Source organism: Colletes latitarsis, chromosome 2 (genome assembly GCF_051014445.1).
Source record: "Colletes latitarsis isolate SP2378_abdomen chromosome 2, iyColLati1, whole genome shotgun sequence".
Classification (NCBI taxonomy): Eukaryota; Metazoa; Arthropoda; class Insecta; order Hymenoptera; family Colletidae; genus Colletes; species Colletes latitarsis.
Genome location: NC_135135.1, coordinates 9378853 through 9393873, shown reverse-complemented (window position 1 = coordinate 9393873; position 15021 = coordinate 9378853). Strand labels below are relative to the sequence as shown.

The following is a 15021-nucleotide window of genomic DNA, read 5'->3' as shown; positions in this document are numbered from 1 at the left end:
TCCTGAATTTTCTCCTATTGACAAGTACTATAACATGATCGTGATCAATGACAGAATTGGATGAAGACTGTCAGAATGCAGTTGTAATTAAACAGACGCTAAACATTTAATTTTAATGTTACAACAACTACAAGGGTGTGAAAATGATTACGACCAAGCTACAAAAATGTAAGTAGGAAGAGGTTTCTATAAACGATGCTTTATTCCATCTTTCCTCAACAAGAACCCTCTCCAACACGTTGAATGCCAGACCAAACCCCTCAAATTGTCCACGAAAACGAAACTTTGTTTTCAGACAACTGGAAATTAGCATACACACATATTTGTCATAGAGTTCTATCTAGATTTATTTTCTCAACATCTTGAAAATTAATTTTTTTAGTTCTTTAACGAAGATATTCTTTTACATCTAAATGGTAAATCGTTTCCAATAAACTCGAGTTTATATAAGAAAACAGAATTCTCTGATCAACGCGAGAGAAGTAAATACCTTGAGATTTGAAAAATACATAAATACAACAATTAGCTTGGAAAAATTCGACCAAGCGTGCAAAAGAACCAAGACGTTAAAAATTACTGCTACAAACGTAGCCTGAAAAAGCTAAATGCTGCGCTAATCGCGCTATTAATACACGAATTGCGTAAAGGATACGGGCCCCAAAGGTGCCCCGAGGTTCACAAGTCGCCGATTCGGTACCAAATTACACGCAGGCGAAATTCAATCCAAAATTAAAATCAACTTTAAAGCGCAATCTTTTACAATGTATATGTGACCAGGTAGTATTGTCTTAAATTCATCGAGACCGCTGCTATACCAATAAAAAGAAGAAAAGAAAGGGGAAAAGGTAGAAAGTGTACGGCGTGTCGGCGAAGACGGTATCACGTTTCGTGTGAGCCGATATTTGTTACACGTTCTTATAGAAGAAGATGAAAAAGCGGTCCGTCGTGCGTTCCACAGGCGCAGAGAAGACCCCGGGAATGGGTGCTGGCGCGGGCATTCGAAGGCCCTATTAACGAGTGGCCCCCCGCGGCCGCCACAACGGGCCCAATCAACCCAAGTCCAATTCCTGGCCCTCGCTTCGACTTGTTTTATGTAATGCCCGCGACGCCAGAATCAATTAGCCGGCCACCCTCCTATTTTGCGTATGCATGCGCGTATATGTATAGCGGCCAATCCACCCAAAAAAGGTTTCGAACTTATTTGCAACTGTCCGGTGTACCAGCCAACCACGGTAGACAAGAAAAACCGGTTAGTTGAGAGTTAGGCGGAAATTAAATGACCCAAGATAAACGGGAATAGCGGTGCTGCTCGCCACCAACAGCGCATGGAATTGCTCACGCCGATTTTGACATGAACATTTGTGGACTGTTGATACCACCATTTTTACCCTCGAGTCTTCCGAGATTTACCCTCGGGGACTAAATTAAACGGACCGACGATACGATCATCCTTCAAATTTCATCAGAAATACCATTAGTGCCGAGTTACGTTCTCTCATATGAAACGCAGAACGAATAATTGAACCTAACGTTAAGATTGTAACACGGGTATCCCCTATACGAGACGTCTCAATTTTTTAAATGCAAACACATGTGCGAACAAGCATACGTGTTATCGAATACGACTTTACTTCGACCATTGGATCAGGGAATCATAGATACGTTAAAATGTTATTATGGCAGTCTTTGGAACACGGGTTGTGAATAAAATAGACAACAAATCTATCGACGTTGTAAAGGTACGGAAACTCTAGATATTTGTATTTATCAAAGATATAAACATTGAATGCCTGTTGGAAACATTTATGACCAGAGTCAGTTTAACCGTAACCTAATAGAAATTAGAATCGAAGCGATACTAAAACTTCCTAAGCTTCTAGGAGATTTAAATGATATTAATCCTGAAGAATCCAAAAATTACTATCAGAAGAAGAGATTAATGAAACAAATATTATAGAGATGATATCTGAGATCGACCAAATCAATTCAAACAACAGATGAGAACCCTAAGCTCAGAATTTCACCCTAAAACACATACTTTATTGGCTAGATGTATCGGCGAATTCGTCGAGCATACGAATGAAAACTTCAATAATAATATTTGAAACTCGAGGTTCGAGGACGAGATAAGAATGATTCAATTTCGGTTACTCTCGTCGATAAGTGTCGCGACTCGGACCAGAGCCAGCGTCTCTTAGGGAGAATCTGCTGTAGGCACAGAAAGATTTAACACTTTAACCACCATTTAGACGGATTTTAAGATTTCATGCTTAAAATTATAGAAATCATAAATATTATTCTTCAGCAATTTATGTTGAATCTAATTCACGTAACGATATTAATTAACTAATTCTCTAATTTAGAACTATTTTTTTAACTAATAACATGATTAACTACTACAAAACTCTCAGAGACACTTCACGTTCATAATTGGACAGCAGATCTTTATGCAAATTCATATTTTTATTAATAAAATTAAAGAAATGTGAGCAGAGGGTTGTCTCAACCCCTAAATACAGGGTGTTCGGCCACCCCTGGGAAAAATTTTAATGGGAGATTCTAGAGACCAAAATAAGATGAAAATCAAGAATACTAATTTGTTGATGGAGATTTCGTTAAAAAGTTATTAACGTTTAAAGTTCCGTCCGTACTGAATTTTTTTCTAGAAAGTGGGTAGAATTTCGTGGGTAGGTCTATTCATAAAAAATTATTGTAATTGACCCCCGCAACCGAAAATAATTTTTCCAGAACAATTTCAAATTTTTTAATTTTGTCGAAAAATTTCACATCTTCTCGAATTTTTTTCTAGGAAATGAGTAAGATTTTGCCGATATGACTCTTTACCAAAAATGATTGTAATTAACCCCTACAGCCAAAAATATTTTTTTTAGAACGATTTAAAATTTTTTTTTTTCGTCGAGAAATTTAGGCACCTACCCCCTGTCGATTTTTCTTAAAAATTCGTTTTTGATTTTTAGTAATTTTATTTGACGCACTACAGAAAAGTTGTGTAATACTTTTTTGTAGGTACTCATGAGCTCTACTTCAGAAAAAAGTTTCATTGAAATATATTCACTATTGTAGGAGTTGTGGCTGTTTGAAAATTGAACCATTTTTATCGGGTTTTTCTTAATTTACGGTGTCAAGGAACAACTTTTCGAATATTTTTCTGATTTGTACATATTGTCCACCAAAATACGCGTAGTTTGCTTTTTTAAACATTAAAATCGTTCAATCCGTTCAGGAGTTATGATGTTTTAAAGATTCGCATGAAATTTCGGGGAACGATTTCTGGCCTGAAATTAGATTTTCGGTAAGGAATTTTTTTCTCGAAAATGCGTAGAATTTCGGGGGTATGTGTAATGACCAAAAATGATTGCAATCGACTCTTGCAACCGAAAATAATTTTTTTAAAACGATTTGAAAAATTTTTTTTTCTGCCAAAAAATTTCAACACCTACCCGATTTTTTTTCTCGAAAGTGGGTAGGATTTCAGGGATATGTCTATTCACCAAAAATACTTATAATTGTCCCCTGCAACCAAAAATAATTTTTGAATTTAATTGTTAATAACTTTTTAACGTAGCCTCTGTCAACAAATTGGTATTCTTGATTTTCGTCTTATTTTGGCCTCTAGAATCCCTCTTTAAAATTTTTCCCAGGGGTGGCCGAACACCCTGTATAATAATTCGTATCTTACTTCAAGTATTTCTTGTATTTTTGTATATTAAGTGCATTTTATAGATTTTCAGGAATTAAAATGTTCTATAAATGCACAAACATCCGCAGTCTATTCATAATATTTGAATGGGATCCTTCGCAAATTACAATAACGATAATAACAATGCAATTATTTCTCATATAGACTGGTCTGTTACTATCAAATGTTACACATGTAATCGCATTCGATAACGTTAAGATATCAGATATGGGAGATTGGTTCTTCAAACGCGATACACAAAATAGCATCCTCGCCCATAAACATTCAAACAGTCACCACGAATATCCATAGAAACTATCTCATAACTCACTTTCTTACAGCGCCCCTGAAACACTGTTTCTCATGTTAATATTTCCGATTCATGTTCCGTTGATGTCGTTGCTTACGTCTTGATCTATGAGCCATTGATCTATGATACCACGAAAACGTAATCACCGTTTCATTTAAATTCTATAACTATTAAATTGCCAATATTTAATTCATGGAATACCTCTTTAAGTTACAAATAAGGTTTACGATTAATCAACTCGTTTCTAAACATTTACGAAATAACGTTTGCATATGCTTAAATTCCTAATTAATTATTTTCTTTTCACTATATATTCTTATCTCCTTTCACTTGTTTCGTAATCATTCATGGCGAATTCTTAACAGTGTCGAAACTAAAACGTTTACTGTTTAATTAAAAAATTCTACTATAACTATTAAATTGCCAATATTTAGATCGCGAAATTCCTGTTTGAAGATATGTATAAGTTCTACAGTAAATAAATTCATTTTCTGAAATTAATAATGTTTATATATGCTGAAACTTCTAACCCATTTGTTTCTCAAATATTTATTCTGAATGTTCAACACTTTTAGGGGAATTTTTATAATTGATAATATTGTTGCTGAAAAGCAACAGAGTTTATTCTACTATAACTATTAAATAATCAATATTTAGTTCACATAATTCCTCTTAAAGTTATGTATAAATTCTACAGTTAATAAATTTATTTTCGAAAATTAATAATGTTTATACAGGATGTTCGGCCACTCCTGGAAAAAATTTTAATAGAAGATTTTAGAAGCCAAAATAAGACGAAAATCAAGAATATCAATTTGTTGATTGAGGCTTCCTTAAAAAGTTATTAAAAAATTAAATTAAAAAATTTCAAATCATTCACGGAAAAATTATTTTTGGTTGCGGGGGTCTATTACAACCATTTTTGGTCAATACACATACCCTCGAAATCCTACTCAGTTTCAAGAAAAAAATTCCTCCCCGAAAATATAATTTCTGGCCAGAAATGTCTGCCTGAATTTTCACGCGAATCTTTATAACATCATAACTTCTGAACGGATTGAAGGATTTTAATGTTTAAAAAAGCAAACTACGCGTATTTTGGTGCAGAATATGTACAAAGTGCAAAAATATTCGAAAAGTTGGTCCTTGACCCCGCAAAATGAGAAAAACCCCATAAAAATGGTCCAATTTTCAAACAGCCATAACTCCTACAATTGTGAATATATTTCAATGAAACTTTTTTCTGAAGTGAAGCTCATGGGTATATACAAAAAAGTATTACACAACTTTTCTATAGGGCGTCAAACAAAATTACTAAAAATTAAAAACGAATTTTTAAGAAAAATCGACGGGGGTAGCTGCCTAAATTTTTTGACGAAAAAAAAAAATTTCAAGACATTCTAAAAAAATTATTTTCGATTGCAGGAGTCAATTACAAGCATTTTTGGTGAATAGACATACCCCCGAAATCTTACTCAGTTTCGAGAAAAAAAATCTTTACCGAAAATATACAGTGTGGCCAGAAATGTTTCTATAACTTTTTAACGAAGCCTCAATCAACGAATTAGTATTCTTGATTTTCGTCTTATTTTGGCCTCTAGAATCTCCCATTACAATTTTTCCCATGGGTGGCTGAACACCCTGTATATACTTAAACTTCTAACCCATTGTACTTGTTTCTCAAGTATTTATTCTGAATGTTCAACACTGTTGGGAGAATTTTTATAATTGATAATATTGTTGCTGAAGAGCAACAGAGTTTCTTCTATTATAACTATTAAGTTGCCAATATTTAATTCACGAAATTCCTGTTTAAGTTACGTATAAGTTCTACAAACCCCTAACCCATTTGTTTCTCAAGTATTTATTCTGAATGTTCAACACTGTTGGGGGAATTTTTATAATTGATAATATTGTTTGCTGATGAGCAACAGAGTTTCTTTTTCAATTTAACTGCACTGCCGATTCAGTTTATTATTTTATACGACTAATGTGACGAAAAAATTGAAAAAGGAGAGAGATAGAAAGGAGAGAAAGATATTATGCTCGTGTACCCGTAAAATCGAAAGACTCTTGTGAAAGCCATTGGATCACAGCACGTCTGCGATACATCACTCAGCGGCAACCAGCATGGGAGCATATGGCCGGACTTTTCTTAGCTACTTACTAACCAAACAATTGGCCGTGGTATGCACGATCCAAAAAGCGCTGCCGCCTGTGTCGGACAAAAGTGTGTGCATACATCAAGCTTGTTTATATCTACGCTGGAGTCAGGACATGCAACAATACAGCAATTTGGCTTGGACCGATACGAGATCTCATCGGAGATGCCTTTCTTACCTTACCGTTACCAAGAGCGACGATGGATAAATGGACCTTCTCATCCGTAGTGTCGCAGTGGTATAGAACCAACTTTTAACCAGTGAAAATTCCATTTCACAACTATTTCTATAGACTTCGTTCGAAAAAAGAAAGTTCTACTAATAATTACCTAATCACTGGGTTTGACCAAGAATTTTGTGTATAAATTTGATCAATACTTTTGTCTTCAGACGCTCTGAAACGCAACTTTAATTCCAATCTTTAAAACACAAACATTTAACCGAGTACTGTAGCAAATAAACTATAATTTTACAATTGGACATCCAATAAGAACGTTTTTATTGTGTTGACTAATAAAAATTTATGCAAAATACATGTACCAGAAGTAGTATTTAAAACAAATAATTTTTACCATCTGTTTGATTCTGTAAAATTCCATCAATGGACAAAATTTCGATTCCTAAGAAACCAGGCTTCCGTTTCGTTTTTTACGAGGGAAACATAGGAATTTTTATGAATGAAAAACGATAAAACTGATCGAAAGATGGAAGTAGTTAGAACGGAAAATTCATTATTGAATGATGATATTTCCTACCATCAAAAAATTACATACTCTTCAACCTAATAAATACCAGTACGCTGATTATAGCCGAGGCTTTCATGAACGTTGAAGCCTAGAAAATTTTAATGATCTAATAATATTGTTGCACAAATATTACATCGAATAGTTTGAAAATCTTATTAAAGAAATAAGTACTCGAGCGTTTAAAATTAATTCTCACGCTATTTCCTGTAAGTCGTTAGCAATAATAATATATCAAATAATGTTATTCGTCGTATATTTTACAAGAGATTATTAACGAATGTTATATTAAACGACAGAAGGGTACTGTAAAAATTGACTCTATACCACTGGCTTGCATTGACTTCACGGTGGCCCATACCTAACTCGCGCGAGATGCACCGACGCGTATGGCACTGTACCCTCCATTTCTGGAATTCGATGCGATCTTATCTCGTCTTCGAGGCCACTACGACCCCCGCAAAGAGGATCCTTGATTTACTGCAAGACCGCGAGGAAAAAAAAAGAACAGTAACGCAACTCCGAAGACAGCGGCCATATCTTCGAAAGTAACAGTTTCAGAAACAACGCGATTTGAGAACGATATCCATCCTCTGGATTAGATAGCCTGACAGTTGTTCTAACATTATAGATATCCTAATTAGATCGCCGCCTACGTTGGACTAAAGTTTCAATTGGCAACACTAGTTGTCTGCAATCAAAACGATAAAACTGCACGCTCGATTTATTTGTACACTTCCATACTAAATAATTGAAATACTTTTCTTTTTTCCTTTTATATTTATACCGATATACCATTAGTCCAATACAAAAAAAAACCTGCTGTTTTATTTGACTCAATTACAAGTTCTCGATCATTTTTGCCAACAATCTGTGTTTTTTCCCTCGATTGAAGCATATTAAAAATCGGAACAGGACTTCTCTTTGCTAATTGTAAATATACAAGTAGACTTGTTACGCCAGATTAATTTCAAGGACTTAATAAAATAGTTTGCAACAACAAAACAGTAGTAGAAAAATTTTTGAAAGCACAAATAAAATTATAAGTAACCGAGAATGAACATTACTTTGCACCTTTTAAAATTAAAAAACAATAGAATAAAGGACATCTTATTGCGTACATGTAACATTTCACCGTTAAAATGTTTTTAACAATTGACGTGCATTTATTTTAATAAAAAAAAAAACACTATTGAAGCTTTATATTTAAAACTGAATATTTAATCTCTTATTTCAAAGATAAGGCTCCTCCTCAATGTGTTTCATTTGCTGTAATTACTAGTTGCCTTTATTGCGACAACTTGATTGATTATTTGTAACATTAGTATTCCGTGTTTCACTTGAATAACTCCTATACTCAGAGTTTACACCAGTAGTATTATTGGGATACCGGTCGTACGCAACTTTGTTTACGGTCTTAGCAATAATGAATACAATGTCCTTAACCGTCGTTTCAATACTTACAGAGCTCACAGGACACGTCTGCTCGTCACGACGGTTTGTTTGCGACTGATTTATGTCACTAGATACTTTCAGGTGCCCGAGATTTCGAGTTTCTAAAGATCTCTAATTATCGCCATGTGCCACGCAAAAATCACGAACGAAGAAAATCCTTCGTAAACGATACGTAAATGCGCGAAAAGACTACGAGATGTATTTCTAATTTTAAAACGGAACTATTTACTGATTTATAAATATTACTCACCTCCTTCAGCGGTACTTTGAACGGTAGAATTTTTGTGCCACTTATAATTTTTCCGAAAGGTTTGTATTCCAACCACCTAAAGTATGAAAGAACAATAATGTCAAACGAAACAAGTATTAAAATTAATATGAAATTCAATTCCTTTAGTATTTTCTACATTAAACAATGAGAAATTCTGAAACGTAATTTTCTTCTCTGTAAAATTGTATACAGTCTAAAAAAAATTGAAAATAAAATAAGTAAAAGATACGAGAATTCTGTTGGACAAAACTGTAGCAATTCCATGTAGTTTGTGAGTATATTATTTAAAAAAAAAAATGTAAACAGGAAATAGTTTTTACAATTGGAAAATTAGCATTTTAAAATAGACCCACAAGAGATCTTCCAATTGTTCCTCTTAGTCTTATTTTAATTTCACCCTATATGTCCTCAATTAGATTCAAATACAGTGATTGAGCTAATTGTCCTTAAACTATTTCAAAATGCTCTTTGCTTTACATTTAGGATCATTATCCTGCCTAAAGAACTAATCTTTTAACATATTGCGGCATATACGTGGAAAAATTATTTCTTACCTAATCTATTTACATTTTATTTGACTTAATTAAACTCAATAAAGAAGCTCTATTGCGTCAAAAGCTAAACACTCCTGTACCATACCATTACTATCTCCATGTTTTATGAAACCTATTGTTTATGTAGGATTAAATTTTATATTTACTGGACATCTTACAAAACTAATACTATCTTTATGTGCTACAATGTTTTCATAAAGAGATGTTGTACCGTCCTACTTGAAATGTTTGTGTAGTACTAACTAATCTTTTTAATCACATCTATGAACGTTTATTTGTAGAGTATGCTTTAAATTTGGTACTTTCTTTCTTTTTGAAACTTAAAATGTCTTTTCTATAGCCCAGACTTTCTCCAATGTATGCATACGTTCATCCATCATTTTTTTATAAATTTTTATTAACTTTTAAACTGCTGGGCAATACGCTTCGTTTATACCATTCTTTTACGACTGTGACAATTGATTCATAGAAAAAATACTAAAGAAATTTATCCTCAAGAAATGATTATAATGAAGTTCTTATATTTTTATCCAGTACTGTACATGTATGTTATTAAGTCAGCAGGTAGATGCAACAGGTAAGGACAAACAAAAGCAAAAAGTGAAAGAGAGGAGTACATATAACTATGACAGCTTACTCGAATTTGATTATAAGGTTAACTTCAACAAACGAAACTCGAACAAATTTGAAAATTTGACAGTGGCAATATTGTTTACAAAATACTTTGCTTTGGAACAATTAATAAGGATTCGTAGTTCCAAATAAAAATATTTGATTTATATACGACATGTGCTATTTCATTCGAATAAAATAGCACCCTCTATTAATGACTCCATCTATGAAAAGCATATGCTTTTCAACCAATAAGTTACTCGCCATGCAAACCCAAGTCAAAAATACGTTTAGATATATTATATATTTATTATTAATTACTGTTATGAGGCACATAAAATTCAATTTCTATAGTAACTTTTCGATTCATAATTAAACAGATCTATTCTACAACCTCAGCCTAGCGAAGAAATGAAAATATTCAAAAAAGTCGGCATAACATAACCTCTTTACAATGTGACCTTAGATTAAAACCAATAAATAACTTTGAATGTCTGAACAAACCTAGCGGTGCTATATAAAATAAAAGCTAATTAATACTTACCTCTCGGGTATAGACTTCGGCATATTCGTCGTTTGTTCAAGTATTTTTATACGAACTTAAAAGCGTAACATCAAAATGCAAACCACTAACACAGAACACATACGCAGTAGCGGATGCAGTCGATATTAGCGCGACGCAGAACGATCGATCGATCTTTCGATTTTCGCGCGCAACACCTCTTTATTAACAAATTCAATTATCCTCTTGCTTTTTATCGATCATTTCAAATGTATTCAACATAAAATACCAACTAAAATATATTTATTTATTTAAGTAATTATTTATATGCACAAAATCTGTTGCAATATTTTTGAATAAAATTGTCAAATACGTACACAACACGGTTTCTGCGAAATAATATGTCGCAGGGTCGGTTTAAATTTTCTAATCTTTCATTCATTATACGAATGTATATTTTTTCATACGAATTTCGTAAATGTGACAACGGGCTAAACGAAAAACGAAAAAGTTTTAAGAATCGAAGGTTTTTATTAACTTGTTGGACACTGTACGTCACCATCTTTTCTTGCTTTCAGTTGCAAGATCTCATTCAACACTTTTTTCTCTAATTCCAAAAGCGCAGGTGGCTTTTTGTACTATAAAATAAATAAACATAGAATTTATGCATGACCAGTAAGATGAAATCCAAATGTTTTCCATACCGTAATAATTAAGGTATTATGTTGATGTGTAAAAGATATTCTGTCTTGTTCCGGTTTTAATCCGACACGTTCTAAATCTGGAACTCTTATCTTTTTAAAATATTTTTTATTACTTGTACGAACAGTTATTGTTCCATCATCCTCTGCCGCTACCGAATACACATTTTGTGGATATGGTAAATTTCTTATGCGCCATTCAAGTGAAGTTTTTGTTATCCTTCTAGTAATAAATGGCTAGAGAATGTATATGATTATCATTAATCATACTCAACAGTTTTAATCTTTTGTACTCTAAGGCCGGGGACATACGAGCATCGAAACGACGTCCGTTTTTATGCCCTTCCTTGTTTTACAATTAAAAAGACATAAGAACGCCAATATTCATTGCTTTCAATTGCAAGACAAGGAAGAACATAGAAACGCACGTCGCTTTGACGCTCGTGTGCCCCCCACTTAAATATGTCTATCAAATTCCTTTATTTTCTATCCTAGTTTTGTTTTAATATGCACAACATTGACTAAAAGCAATTAGAAGTTACTGATTATTTGATTTATAGATAAATTAGGATGCGAAAGGCTAAATATATAATAAATCTTCTACTTGTGTGGTTAATTTGTTTGAAAGATGCTGTATAAGTTGAATCATATAAATATAATGTACATTCAATATGTAGTCAATTTTAATAATTAATTGATGTTAAACAGAACAATTTATGAAAAGAAATATTAAAGTTGTTTAACACCTATCTTAAGAAGAAAATAAAATAAACTCTACGTACATTACTTGAACTTTCCTGAATTCCACAAATTTCAATATTATTTTGTGTAGGTTCAGGATCTCCAATTTCTATGTTCCAGCCTATATTTTGACCAAGTTTACCTGTTTCTTTCCAAGCTCTTCGAAGTAATACATTAGTTTCTACATGATATTCTTCTACCATTTCCCTGTCATCTTCCATTAAAAAATGAATTTTTCTTTTTCCTAAACAGATCATAAAGATATTGGTATCGAGAACTGCATATGGTTGCTTTACATTGTTATAAATTATAGAATATTAAACATTTATTTAACAATATTTCAGAATTAAAATGTATGCAAAAAACAATGAAATACACATTTTAATAAGTTACAAATTAAATGCAAACACATTAGAAATGTAATTATGTGCATCATTAAATGACACATTCAGTAATGCATTATTTATCACTTACCTACATAAAATGTACAAATACATAATCAAACTAATATTTGTAAAACAAACATTTCAAATGACAGTTACTTATTGATCAAACATTTTAGAGGTTAAAAGTATTCATTTCATAATATTACATTTGCAATTATTGTTCAAATAGAATTTTAATACAGATAAATACAAAATAACTTAAACATCAATAATCAGATAATGAATTTTTAATTTACCATCTTGAATAATTGCTGTTTTCTTAGCACTCTTAATTAAATTCAACCACTGGTTAGACGCCATGGATAAATAAATTTTTTAATAACTACACTAGCCAACTAGCAAGGAATGTCTGCAATTTCTGATCACGTTTTTGAAAAAATTGCACGTTTGTAAAGTAACCGAAACGAAAGCACCGGCTAAGCACCAAAACTTAGCACTAATTTTTGCTATAGTAACTTAACATTAAGGATTAAGACTTTCTACACAAATGTCTCTACTCTAATACTATCCTAAAAACTATTGAAGATATGAAGTTGTTTTCTGAACAAAATTTGTATAACTTTTTACGATAGATAGAACCATAGCTTCTTTATCAGCGGTACCTCTCACACTAGTGCAGTGTCAATGTACCAGACGACAGACCTAACCCAGAGGAAACTACTAGATACTAGCTTCTACGCTTCGGGCAGCTTCGGGAATTCGAGAAAGAAGGAAAATGTGAGTCTTTCCTTCTTGTTCTCGAAACAACTAAAATCCGATTTGCGTTAACTGGCGTACGATTTCGAATCTCGATCAATTTTACCAGACAGCAGACCGATATCAAGAAAATTACCCCTCCGCTTACGTACAATCTGGTAAGCAAACCAGTAGTTAGTTGAACTACTTAAATCGGTAAAGCTAGCAAACGTAAAAAAATCTTTTTTCCCAGTTTCAAGGTGAAATCGAGTGGCCGGCGCGGTTAAGAATGTAAACACAGACTGACTGAGCTTTCAAAACATAACGTATCGGATTACTGATCCTGGCTTAGCAATGCTAACAATGGTAAGAATACAGTTACTTTAAAAAAATATTGTAGAACACAGAAGAAATAGGCATAAGAAATATTCATATATTATTAAATTCATCTTTTGATCGATCGAGTTATCTATGAATAATATAATGCATCGATATTTCATCTTTAAGAGACACTATCGAATCTATCGAATGTATCGAAAGACAGATGCTATGCATCGTGACGTCACAAAAGTATATCGATAATAAATCATTAAGTAATTAATTACGTGCTTGATATTTTTCTATATTTATTTTACAGTCAGAATTTCTACATGTATCATTAATGTTATTTTCAATATAAAATTTAACCTTTCCTTCAGAAATATATATCGAGAATCGAGATGATGGACCATGTGATCACCCCCCACTCCCCAATTACTTCGTAACGGTCAACTATGCTTGGCGTCGCCATTCTTTTTGTGGAAAGTGGTCTGGTTAGAAGCATTGACACCTTCGCGTCTAATGAGGTACATACTTTTTACTTATTGTCATCTAAACGTTTCTAATCGCTACTAGTACTCTCTTTCACTCTCTGTTGATGTTTTCGTTTAATATTAACATGTATCTATTACAAATTCAGTCGGAATCGTGAAAAAAGTTTAATCAGTTTCGCGCGTTTTCTTTCATATCTCATCGACATCAATTATGATATCCCCAAACGAAATCACCATCCAATAGAACATATATCATGTTCAATTGATACTTAATTAAGATATAGGTACATTTATTTTAATGCATTTAATCGTAATTTATGTTTTATTTCTATTACAGACTTTGCTTGCTGCAATTCGAATGGAAAGAACGCTACCGGCATGCAATCGACGCCATGATGTTGGAAATTGCAAATGGAAGGAATTCAAAATCGAATATTGGTAAAATCTACTTTATTATATCAAATGACTATGTACCTATATATATTTACATATTTTTGTCTTTTTATCGATTAAATTTAATGCTAAATCGATAAATAGACAGGTCTGTGTGATTATTTAATTATTTCATATCTCAGTTTCTTTTTCAGAAATTTTGATGACCGCGTGCAAAGCGGTCGGTAGAGTCAGTGGTTGTTCCGTAGTATAGTTTCTTATTTTTCGAAGCATAGTAGCTTCTAGCAGATTATCGTTTTGATTTCAGGGACACGCGGAGGTCGAGTCAGTGTTTATTGCGCACACATAAATTTCTTTCAGAGCATCTGGGCTCCCTTTTCTTTACGAATCGTGATTCTAGAATCAGTTGTTCGCCGACTTTGATTTTCGGTCGCGTTAATTCACTTCCGCTTATTACTCTTTCACATTTTTTAGAATATTTTTGTTGACAATTCGGTATTAGAGTCAGTGCATCACTGAAGAGAACCTATTGGGCGATGTTCCATGAACAAAAAATGTAAGTATAAATATATACTTTCAAATTTTGCTAACTCGGTTAAAAATTTTTAAACTTATTAAGAAGCTTTCCTCAGTTTTGAATATATAGAGACTTTTATATTAAATTAAAGATCTCTATAATTTTAACAAGAGATTATAATTGTTTTTTTTGTGCTTTACAGTATCTAGATCTCTTCCCTACATCCTGGAAATCAGCAGGACCAAGCAGATGATTTTGCTGATGATTTCCACTGGACAACAGTGTTATCTTCATTATACTCAACGATTGGTAAGTTGCATGCGATTTTTTCCCCTCTGGTCCCCATGTAGAACGAAAGGTCGAAATCGACATGGGTGACTGGTTGTATTATACATGGTATTTTTGACGAGTATAGTGACGTGAGTAG

General features: G+C 32.9%; 2 protein-coding genes across 3 annotated transcripts in view; both read right to left on the bottom strand.

The window, feature by feature from the left end:
- The window catches only part of LOC143350116 (uncharacterized), a 65352-nt gene extending 54589 nt beyond the window's left edge, over nucleotides 1–10763 (bottom strand). The window contains exons 1-3 of one of the 2 annotated variants that reach the window (XM_076781954.1): nucleotides 10687–10763; nucleotides 10352–10601; nucleotides 8621–8696 (exon numbers count right to left, since the gene is read on the bottom strand). In XM_076781954.1, the coding sequence (XP_076638069.1) occupies nucleotides 8621–8696; nucleotides 10352–10374 (99 nt within the window). In that variant the 5' untranslated portion in view covers nucleotides 10375–10601; nucleotides 10687–10763. Of the gene's footprint in view, nucleotides 1–8620; nucleotides 8697–10351; nucleotides 10602–10686 lie in introns of those variants that run through there. The other variant, XM_076781964.1, reaches the window with a different exon arrangement.
- Nucleotides 10764–10820: 57 nt separating this feature from the next.
- Nucleotides 10821–13039, bottom strand: LOC143350133 (protein DPCD). Its single transcript, XM_076781999.1, has 4 exons — nucleotides 12434–13039; nucleotides 11793–11995; nucleotides 11014–11247; nucleotides 10821–10947 (listed from the first exon to the last, which is right to left on the bottom strand). Exons 1-4 carry the CDS (start codon nucleotides 12495–12497, stop codon nucleotides 10843–10845), a joined length of 606 nt encoding a protein of 201 aa, XP_076638114.1. The 5' UTR covers nucleotides 12498–13039; the 3' UTR covers nucleotides 10821–10842.
- Nucleotides 13040–15021: the final 1982 nt, after the last annotated feature.

Bases quoted from the DNA above. Each gene is read 5' to 3' on its own strand.
- LOC143350133 (XM_076781999.1), bottom strand. From the start codon at position 12,497: ATGGCGTCTAACCAGTGGTTGAATTTAATTAAGAGTGCTAAGAAAACA. The intron at 11,996-12,433 runs GTAAATTAAAAA...TGATCTGTTTAG, and splicing joins AACAGCAATTATTCAAGATG to GAAAAAGAAAAATTCATTTT. The intron at 10,948-11,013 runs GTATGGAAAACA...TTTATTTTATAG, and splicing joins ATAATACCTTAATTATTACG to TACAAAAAGCCACCTGCGCT.